The sequence below is a fragment of the Euleptes europaea genome, chromosome 12 (assembly GCF_029931775.1).
Source record: "Euleptes europaea isolate rEulEur1 chromosome 12, rEulEur1.hap1, whole genome shotgun sequence".
NCBI lineage: Eukaryota > Metazoa > Chordata > Lepidosauria > Squamata > Sphaerodactylidae > Euleptes > Euleptes europaea.
In genome coordinates, this window is record NC_079323.1 from 5,116,301 (window position 1) to 5,127,630 (window position 11,330).

General features: G+C 48.2%; 1 protein-coding gene across 1 annotated transcript in view; it reads right to left on the reverse strand.

Annotated features, from left to right (window-relative positions):
• The window catches only part of LOC130485615 (retinal guanylyl cyclase 2-like), a 33,029-nt gene extending 22,226 nt beyond the window's left edge, over positions 1–10,803 (reverse strand). The window contains exons 1-4 of the mRNA XM_056858831.1: positions 10,194–10,803; positions 8,991–9,292; positions 7,859–8,216; positions 2,345–2,429 (exon numbers count right to left, since the gene is read on the reverse strand). Of these exons, the coding sequence (XP_056714809.1) occupies positions 2,345–2,429; positions 7,859–8,216; positions 8,991–9,292; positions 10,194–10,803 (1,355 nt within the window). The remainder of the gene's footprint in view (positions 1–2,344; positions 2,430–7,858; positions 8,217–8,990; positions 9,293–10,193) is intronic.
• Between the last annotated feature and the right edge of the window lie 527 nt (positions 10,804–11,330).

Genomic DNA, 11,330 nt, shown 5'->3' on the forward strand with positions numbered 1-11,330 from the left:
TCTGTGATGACCTGTATCTGCCCTCCTTTCTTCCTGATTAATAAGTCACACCTTCAAGCCAGTCGCTGGGTGGCCGGCAATTTCTCAGACGAATATCATGTTTGGAAAGAAGGCCAACGTCAATCTACGGTCGAAAGAGACACCTGAGGAAGAAGCAACCCCCCCCCCAGCAGGATTCAGAAGACCCGAGGACGGCTTTCCTTTTCTTCGCACAGATGCACGGCTGACCAAACAAACCCTCCTTTCATTCCTAAGCGATTCTGGGGCTCTCGCAGCATCCGAGAGGCATTGTATTGATTCTGGAACCGAGTCTCCGCTACCGACTAGACCACACTTGTTCAGGCCTCTCACCCGTCTTCCTGCCAAGGGGCAGCAGCTGAGAAAACTTGACTTCTCCCACACCCCTGTTTTCATAAGCCATCACCGAGGATGGATGGATGAATTAGGAGAAAGGGAAGAGGGGTGATTCCCAAAGAGTGCACCGAAGCGCCTGCGTGCACCATGATAAATAACCTCATTTTTAAAAACTGGAGGGTCCTGTGAACCTAAAGCACCCACCCAGACAAGAGAAGCTCTTTTTTTTGACTCTGCCTTACCTCTTTCTAATCAGTTTCCACTGCATAGTAATAATTCTGCTGTGTGCACTGGATGTGAATATTATTGTTGTTGTTGTTGTTGTTATTATTATTATTATTAACATTTTTATGCTGCCTTTTCACTCAATCAGGGTCTACAAGGCGGTGAGCATTAAAACATGTGAGCAATTAACCAGTTAAAAATTATAAAATAATTCAATTAAAAACACATCAGCAAACAACACTAGGAGTGGGAGGTTTTGGGGGCGGAGCCTGAGGAGGGTGGGGTTTGGGGAGGGGAGGGACTTCAATGCCATAGAGACCAATTGCTAAAGCGGCCCTTTTCTCCAGGAGAACGGATCTCTATCGGCCATGGAGGGTTTTCATGGGGCAGGCTGCAGCATTAGGTTTAGGCTAGCCAACCTCTGGCCAACACTGAACTCTTCAGTCAGGAATGAAGGCGATTCCTGTGATTGTGGGAAAACCACAGCTCCAGCCAGTAACAAAGGAGGTTGCAATTTAAAAGGCCGGACCATTTTGGATTTGCTGTGAAAGGTTGTATCTAGCTGCTCTTGGAGGATCTGTACATATCAGGGTTTGTAATTATCTTTAAAAAAAATAGTTCAGTTGGCAATCGGCAAATGCCCGTCATAGCCTGAATTATTAGAGGACGCCAAACACCTGGCTTGGAAAAATGACCGCATGTTTAGCACTTAGTTAGCAAAATATTCTTCCTGAAGTTTGCAGTCATTAACTGCTGGAGACCTCCCGGTAAAACTCCCTTTGAGAGTGCCGGCCTGGACAGCGCTCGGGCTAGGTGATGGACAAAACCTGGAGCGGATTCTCAGAGCTGAAGGAGTTGGGATACAAAGCAGGCCAAACCAAAGCCGGAGATTCTCTGCACTAAAACAAGTACCAATTTTTGCACCAAGGACCAGTGGATCCTACATGCAAATGGAAATAACCAGCTGAACCTGATAAGCTCTTTTTTTACTGTACTCTGTTATTACTAATCAATATGATTATTGATGATGATGGAAATAATAACAATGATAATAATACGAATAATAATCTCATCCTTTCTCCCCAAATGGCTGGTTTTATTCTTGCAACAACAACCCTGTGAGGTATGTTGGGTGCAGAAAAAGGATTGCTCTGGAATACCCACTGAGCTTTAGTGCAATCCTAAAGAGAGTTACTCCGGTCTAAGACCATTCATTTCAATGGGCTTAGACTGGAGTAACTCTGCATGAGGTTGCACTGTAAGTACGGGATTTGAAGCCAAGTCCAATATTTCTAACTGCGATGTCTCCAGAACATGGTGACTAGTGAGGTATGTTTTTCAGCAGAGCTAAAGTATCAAGTACAAGCCAGCGTGATGTAGTGATTAAGAGGGGTGGACGCTAATCTGGAGAACTGGGTTCGATTCCCCACCCCTCTACATGTATGGCGGACTCTAATCTGGAGAACCGGGTTTGATTCCCCACTCCTCCACATGAGTGGCGAACTCTAGTCATGAAGCCAACTGGGTGACCTTGGACTAGTCACAGCTCTCTCAGAGCTCTCTCAGCCCCACCTACCTCACAGGGTGTCTCGTATATATATATATATATATATATATAAAATCAACCCTTCTGGTTGGTTTTGGTATATATAAACCAAAGCCAACCAAAAGGAGGAGTGAAAATAAAGACAGGCGGCTTTGTTTCTCCCAAGCAGTGAGCAAGGTTGTTGGGGGGAATTCGTCAAAAGGAATCAAAAGTTCTGACCTGATGAGATAAACCACGCATATTCCAAACAGGAGCAGGAATAGGGGAGGCAGCAATACCATGACTGCAATGGGTGGATCCATGCCTAAAAAAGAGAGGGGGTCAAGAGAATGAAAGCTTGATATTGGCAAGAGCTGCAGCCCAGGACCGACACCAGTTTCCAAGTTGCAGTTTCCAATCTGGTACAAAGCTAAAATGAAACATTGCCGGTTTGAAATGTGGCAAAAGTTCCCCCTTCAGATTTGAGTTTTTGAATGCTGGAAATAGAAACACATAGAGCTGGAAGGGACCTCAAACCCCCCCGCACAATGCAGGAAATTCACAACTATCCCCCCACTCCCCCGGTGACCACCTACTCCATGCCCAGAAGATGGCCAAAAAATCCTCCAGGATCCCTGGCCAATTTGGCCTGGAGGAAAATTCCTTCCTGACCTCAAAGTGGCAATTAATTGGCATTTCCCTGGGCATGTAAGAACGGGCCACAAGAGTCAAGCACTGACGCAACTCTTCCTGCCCTCCCTCTCACGATCTGCCTAAGTTCACTGAATCAGCCATGCTGTCAGACGGCCATCTAGCCTCTGCTTTAAAACCTCCAAAGAAGGAGAGCCCACCGCCTCCCGAGGAAGCCCGTTCCACTGAGGAACTGCTCTAACAGTTAGAAAATTCTTCCTAATGTCTAGATGGAAACTCTTCTGATTTCATTGCAACCCGTTGGTTCTGTCCTGACATTCAGGGCAACAATTCGAGGTGCTGGTCTTGACCTTTAAAACCCCATGTGGCTTGGGACCAACATACCTGAAGGACCACCATCTCCCTTATGAAAATACCTGACCACTACAGCTATCATAAGAACATAAGAACATAAGAAAGGCCCTGCTGGATCAGACCAAGGCCCAACAAGTCCAGCAGTCTGTTCACACAATGGCCAACCAGGTGCCTTTAGGAAGCCACAAACAAGATGAGTGCAGCACCATTCCACCGCACCCAAAATAATAGGCATGCTCCTCTGATACTAGAGAGAATAGGTATGCAGCATGACCAGTATCCATTCTAACTAATAACCATGAATACCCCTCTCCTCCATTAATATGTCCACTCCCCTCTTAAAGCCCTCCAAGCTGGCAGCCATCACCACATCCTGGGGCAGGGAGTTCCACAATTTAACTATGTGTTGTGTGAAAAAATATTTCCTTTTATCTGTTTTGAATCTCTCACCCTCCAGCTTTAGCAGATGACCCCGTGTTCTAGTATTATGGGAGATGGAGAAAAACATCTCCCTGTCCACTCTCTCCAAACCATGCATAATTTTATAGACCTCTATCATGTCTCCCCTTAGCCGCCTTCTTTCCAAGCTAAACAGCCCTAAGCATCTTAACCGCTCCCCATAGGAGTTGCTCTAGTCCCTTAATCATTTTGGTTGCTCTTTTCTGCACCTTCTCAAGCTCTGTAATATCCTTTTTTAGGTGTGGTGACCAGAACTGTACACAGTATTCCAAGTGTGGTCTCACCATAGAATTGTACAAGGGCAGTATGATATCAGCAGTTTTATTCTCTATTCCTCGTCTAATTATGGCCAGCATGGAATTTGCCTTTTTTACAGCAGCCGCACACTGGGTTGACATCTTCATTGAGCTATCCACTACCACTCCAAGATCCCTTTCTTGGTCTGTCGCTGCCAGCAGAGATCCCATCAGTGTATATGTGAAGCTGGCATTTTTTGCCCCAGTATGCATCACTTTACACTTACTCACATTGAATCTCATTTGCCATTTTAATGCCCATTCTTCCAGTACGCAGAGATCCTTCTGGAGCTCTTCACAGTCCGATTTTGTTTTAACCACCCTAAATAATTTGGTGTCATCTGCAAACTTGGCTACTTCACTGTTTAACCCCAACTCCAGGTCATTGATGAACAGGTTGAAAAGCACCGGTCCCAACACAGATCCCTGAGGCACCCCATTGCTCACATCCCGCCATTGTGAGAATTGACCATTGATTCCTACTCTCTGCTTCCTATTTTTCAGCCAGCTCTCAATCCATAAGAGGACTTGTCCTCTTATCCCGTGACTATGAAGTTTGCTTAGCAGTCTTTGGTGGGGGACTTTGTCAAAAGCTTTTTGGAAATCCAAATACACAATATCCACATGCTCATTCCTGTCCACATGCTTATTGACGCTATCAAAAAACTCTAACAGGTTAGTGAGACAGGACCTACCCTTACAGAAGCCATGTTGGGTTTTGCCCAGCAGACCTTGTCCTTCTATATCCGTGTTGGCGAACCTATGGCACGGGTGCCACTTCCGGCACGCGTAGCCCTTTCTGCCGGCACGCACGGTTCCTCCAAGCCGCTGGCCTTTCCGGCTCTGCCCCACCCCGGATGGGGGAGGCTGTAGCCCAGGGGTGGGGAACCTCCGACATTATTGGCGGTGGCCCCCGGACTCTCCCACAGAAGCTGCCGCCATTGCTGCCGCTGGAGCGTGCGCGGCCAGCCAGGCGGGTGGGAGAGCGGGGAACAGAAGCCGAGCGCCCACACTCGGCATGGCTGGCGGCTTCTCCGGCGCCCTCTGGGCCTGTGCGGGCGGAGGGGCATGGCTGGTCGGTGGGTGCGAAGGAGGCGCCCTCTGCCCCACCCTGCTCGCCTCTCACAAGCCTGCCGCCGCGCCCCACCGAGTGGCAAATCCAAGGCAAAACCTCCCATGCATAAATGGCCTCTTTCTTTTTCTGTCTCCCTCTGTCCTTTTCGTTCTCTCCCTTGCTCCATTTCTTTCTCCCTTTCTCTCTCTTTTTCTTTCTTTCTCTCCCTCCCTTCCTTCCCTTTCCCCCTCCCTTCCCTTCTTTCCTTCCTTCCTTCTTTCCCTCCAGCGGCTTTTCCAGCACCCTCTGGGTCTGTGCGGGCGGAGGGGCGTGCAGTCCTATTCCACCTTTGAAGTGCCTCAAGCTATCCTCCAAACACCTTTCCATTTGTCTTGATATGTAGAGAGAAAACACTAAGGAACTAGTTGCCAATCTCCAGGTACTAGCTGGAGATCTGCTATTACAGGTGATCTCCAACCAATAGAGATCAGTTCCCCTGGAAAAAATTGCCACTTTGGCAACTGGACTCTATGGCACTGAAGTCCTTCCCCAAACCCTGCCCTCCTCAGGCGCCACCCCAAAAACCTCCCACTCATGGCGAAGAGGAACTTGGCAACCCTAGCCTCTCCCTCTGGGCCCCCTCTGGGGGTGGTATTCAGGTTAAATTGCCGCATTGGCACTCGGCAATAAATAAGTGGGTTTTTGGTTGCAGTTTGGGCACTCGGTCTCTAAAAGGTTCGCCATCACTGTTCTATATGCTTGACAATTCTATCTTTAATAATGCTTTCCACTAATTTACCCGGAACAGACGTTAAGCTAACTGCCTGTAATTTCCTGGGTTCCCCCCTGGAACCTTTTTTATAAATGGGTGTTACATTGGCCATTCTCCAGTCCTCTGGTACAGAGGCTGATCGAAGGGACATATTACATATCTTTGTTAGAAGTTCAGCAATTTCCCATTTGAGTTCTTGAAGAACTCTAGGATGAATACCGTCTGGTCCCTGTGACTTGTTAGTTTGCAGTTTGTCTAGACGTTCTAGGACTTCCTGCCTTGTTACCACTATTTGCCTCTCGCTTTATCCTCCCTTACAGTTCCTTTACTCCCATTGTCATCCAATGGTCCAACCGCTTCCCTAGCTGGTTTCCTACTCCTCATATACTTAAAGAATTTCTTATTGTTTGTTTTGATGTGTTTAGCAATAAGCCCCTCAAAATCTTTTGTTTGCATCTCTAATTATCTGCTTGCATTTCCTTTGTGCAAGTTTGTGTTTGCTTCTGTTCGCCTCGTTTGGGCAAACCTTCCAGTCTCTGAAGGAAGACTTTTTTTCTCTAATTGCTTCCTTCACCTTACCCGTTAGCCATGGTGGTGACCTCTTGGACTTATTACTACCTTCTCGGTCATGGAACCCAAACGCTTGAACTCTCTCCCCAGAGAGACTTGCCTGTCTCCTTTTTGTTGCCATCTTCCACCAGTGGGTGAAAACGTTATGTTTGTTTCATGTGTCATTCCCTGCTTCCTGCCCTGTGTTTTAATTGCCGGTTTTATGTTTTTGTATGGGTGTTTTAGCTTAGTTTTAATCGTTTAAATGGTTTTAAAGACATGTTTTATTATGTATGCTTTTTAAATCTGTTAGCCACCTTGGCTGCCTCGATGAGAGCTGAAAAAGGTAGGCCTTTTGCAAACAAAGAAATAACATCCGTCCTGAAGATGGAAGAAGGAAGAAGGAAGAAGAAGAAGAAAGAGTTGGTTTTTACATGCTTTCTCTACCACTTAAGGAAGAATCAAACCAGCATACAATCACCTTCTTTCCCCCACAACAGACACCCTGTGAGGTAGGTGGAGCTGAGAAAGCTCTAAGAGAGCTGTGACTTGCCCAAGTTCACCCAGCTGGCTTCAGGTGTGGGAGTGGGGAATCAAACCCGGTTCTCCAGATCAGAGCCCGCCCCTCCAAACCACCGCTTTTAACCACTGCACCATGCCAGTTCCCGTGAAATGCTCTCCTGTCATTCATTACCCGAGAAAGCCCAGGAAAGCTTTGAGAAAGAACAATCGGACAGCCTCCCACTTTGGGGATTTGGCTGCCACCTCCGTCTCTCTCGTGCAACTCAAATTATATTAAGTGATTCTTCTGCTTCTCGCTGAGATAAGCTCTGAGCATTCCCCAGGAGCATTGCTAATTGGAAGATTCAGGCCTTCCTACAAAACCTTAAGCAAACAGATCTTTAACCCTTTCCATCTGGCTGAGATGAAAATCATTTGCTGTTTGGTAAACAGAGAAAATGGTTGTCAGCTGCCTGGAGAGAGAGAAAAAATGTCCTGTCCTGTTAATAGAAGCTTCATGGGGTGTTATTTAAGAACAGAAGAAGGGTCCTGCTTAGATGAGTCAAGTGGTCCTGTCTCACAGTGGCCAGCCAGTTCCTCTGGAGGACCGACAGCAGGGCATAGAGGCCGAGACCTTCCCGTCATGTTGCCTCATGGCACTGGTATTCAGAGATTGACTGCCTATAAATATAGAGGTTTCCTTTAGTCACCATGACTAGTAGCCACTGATAGACCTCTCCTCCATGTATCTGTCAAATCCCCTTTTAAAATAGGGTTGCCAGGTGACTGTTAATTGTGGGCAATTGCTCACCAATTGGCAGGCCTGCCCGCCGCCCCTCAGCTGGCCAGCGGGGGAAGCAATTTAGCTGAAGGAGGAGCGATCTGCCTGCGCACGAGGTGGCGTGTAGCAAAATAATGTCCCTCCCAGGTTTACCTAAAACACTTCTATGGAGTTGAGGAATGTGCTAGAGCATCCTCATCACTTCTGGAGTAAACCAGGAAGTGACAGGGACATTATTGTCCTACTCTGCCAAGCTGTCGAAAGAGTTACGAGGTATATCAACCACCACGAGAGGTCATAACCACTATTAAAAAGGGAAGGGGCAGTATACGGTTACCTCTAATGCACAGAACATCTGGATCGAACCAGCAGCTGGAATCGGCAGGGGGAGGGTCTCCTCCAGGGAAGTGTATGGCTCTTCCCAGGGACTGTACCAAGCCAGAGGATGTAACCAGCAAACATGTAGGGAATAAGGAGCTCCCTTTGCCATCCGTGTCCAGGATCACGTAATTGGCTAGCACCTTCCCCTTGCTGTCGACCTGGATCCTGTGGCTGAATCCTGCAAAGTTGAGGTTCTTCGCATGTTCTGCCAGTGTCATCCCCGAGAGCTCAGAAGTCCCAGGCCGTCGTGCCTTATCTAATACCTTTGCGACAAGGTAAATAGCATCATAGATGGTCCCAAAGAGAGGAGTCACCTGGAAAAAAAAATGTAATCCTCTTCTAATTACTTGAACCCACGACGTTCCCCTACTGTGAGTCAGACCATGGGTCCACCAAAGGTCAGCATTGTCTCTACTCAGACCAGCAGTGGTTCTCTGAGGCATCATAGGAAGGTCTTCACGCTGGAGAGCCAGCATGGTGTACTGGTTAGGAGTGATGGACTCTAATCTGGAGAACCGGGTTCGATTCCCCACTCCTCCACACAAAGACACCACGCTCGTTCTCAATAACCTTGGGCTGGATCCTGTGAATACATTCTGCTAACAATGGAACTTCCTTCAAGTTCAAGGAGCGATATGCTAGAAATTTCCCCTGGTCTCTGTGATAAAGATCATAAAGACTAGGGGGAGGCAGCCTAGATTATCACCTGCAAGTGACATCACATCCTATCCAAACTCTGCCCTTCCCAAGCTCTGCCTCCGAAGTATTTGGCATACTGGGGATTGTGGTGCAAAGCTACCGATAGGATACCCCTACTGAGGATTGTGGTGCGAAGCTACCGATGAAGAATGTCACCCGTGGCTAGGGTTGCCAGCCCCGGGTTGGGAAATCCCTGGAGATTGTAGGGGTGGAGCCTAAGAAGGGCAGATTTTGGGAGGGAAGGGACTTCAATGCCATAGAGTCCAATTGCCAAAGTGGCCATTTTCTCCAGGGGAACTGATCTCTACTGGCTGGAGATCAGATGCAATAGCGGGAGATCTCCAGCCGCCACCTGGAGGTTGCCAACCCTACCTCTGGCCCACACTGACCTGCTGCGACTCCAAATTTGTTGTTATTTCACCCCTTTCCTTCGCTGCCTCGAATGCTTTGTAAAACGTTTGCTCTCCAGATTCTAAGGTGATCGTCAAGACCGCGTCATAAGCTTCCCGGAACGTGCGGTCCTTGTCGAGGAGGAAGTAGGAATGGTTCCGATAAGGAAGGCTGTAGAGTAGGGTGTCATAGGGCACGAAAATGTACCTCCTGTCGGCCAGGCCCATTTCCTGAGCTTGGCTTAGCAGCATGGCCTGGTCTTCCCCTCCGACCAGAGCAGAAGGCATGCACAGAATTATCACTGCAAGGGAGAAACCAAGAGTTGTTTTTTTTAAATCTTTTATTCTGTGGTGTGGAGAAAAGAGGGGGGAAATTACGCGAACACTAAATTCATGAATAATTTCCTGCTGTCAGAGATGCCGCCAAAAGGCACAGTAAGAAAATCCAACTCTCCCCTTCAAGTGCTCAGCCTTCCTCTAGAACAGGGCCCCCCGACGTGGCTCCCATGGGAGCCATGGTGCCTGTTGACACCTTTGCTGATTTTCGCTACCTTTTCAGGAGAAGCAACCCAGCTTACAATCTTCTTCCCTTCCTCTCACCACAACTTCTTGGCTTCTGAGATATGATGAGATCAGGCTAGTCTGGGCCATTCAAAATGGGGCTGATGAGCAGAGGTGGTTCACCATTGCCTGCCTCTGTGCAGCAGCCTTGGCCTTCCTTGGTGGTCTCCCATCCATGTTCTAAGAAGAAGAAGAGTTGGTTTTTATATGCCGACTTTCTCTACCACTTAAAGAAGAATCAAACCGGCTTACCATCACCTTCCCTCCCCCTCCCCACAACCTACACCCTGTGAGGTAGGTGGAGCTGAGAGAGCTCTAAGAGAACTGTGACTAGCCCAAGGTCATCCAGCTGGCTTTTCTGCGAAGGAGTGGGGAAACCAACCCAGTTCATCAGATTAGCATCCGCCACTCCAAACCACTGCCCTTAACCACTGTGTTCTCAGCTTTTGAGATCTGATGAGATTGGTCTAGTCTGGGCCATTCAGATCAAGGCAGATGCATGGGGGTGATTTGCCATTGCCTGCCTCTGCACACCAACTTTGAACTTCCTTGGTGGTCTCCCATCCAAGTACTAACTAGGGCCGACCCTGCTTAGCTTCCGAGATCTGGCAACATCAATCTAACCTGGGCTCCCTGACTCACCTTTCACATCCCCAGCAGCCCGGATCCTTGACCAAGTCCCTTTGGCTCTTGAATCTTCATCATCAATTGTCACAACGAGATGGACAGGGAGCCCCTGGTTTCTCAGGGCGGCGGCCAGCTGATTGGCTGTGTCCACCCAGAAGTCCTCCTGGGAAGAGATGATGCCGACGTGAGCCCAGTTAAAATATCTCAGCACAGCCACGAGGACGCTGGTGGAGGAGGGCAGCGTTCCGATGAGCATGGGGGGGCAGTGTGGATGGTCCCGCTCGTGGCCGACGCATGTCCATGAGAAGATGGCCTTGTTCCAGGCCTTACTGAGCAAAGAGGCTGCGTCACAGTAGCCAGGGCTCAGAGGCCCTACGAAAGCCGATGAGAGTTTTTCGTAGCCGATGAATCCAGCGAGGGCTTTGCAGGTGTGGCAGTCCTCTTCCAGCAACGTCCAGTCCAATTCATTGGCAACACTAAGTGAGGAGTCCTTCTTTATCCGTTGCATAGCTAACTTGGCAGCCACTTGGGGGAAGGCCTTGGCAAAAAACGGGTCACAGTTCCATGGCCCAACCAGGCCGATTTTAAAGACCGTGCCGTCTACCGGAAGAGGAGGTATGATCATGCCTAGAGCGACACACCACAATCCTACAAATGCCCTAGAAGGTTTCCGAAAGGTAAACGCAGTTGATCTGTTCTGCTTTGAACTTTCTAGAGGAACACAGCTAAAACGCAACAGAACTACAGCCATTGTTCTGTAGCAGATGTGTAGCATGTGAAAGGTTTTAAGGAAACGTGAGCTCTCAAGAGGAATGGTATGTTACCCAAAAAAGCACTGTGAAGTGAAAGTCCATAAGGGTGCATGAAGAAAAGGAGATTGCAGGCAGCTGGGTTAGGTGAGCATCAGGTGGAAGTCTTGACTAGTGCCTGACCTGGACAAACAGATGATAAAAGATTTTGAAGTGTAAAGATGTGTCACTGGCCACCAAGACTAGATTAATTCATGCCATCGTATTTCCTATTGCTATGTATGGGTGTGAAAGCTGGACAGTGAAGAAAGCTGATAGGAAGAAAATAGATTCCTTTGAAATGAGGTGTTGGAAGAGAGTGTTACGGATACCCTGGACCCCCCAAAAAACAAATCAGTGGATT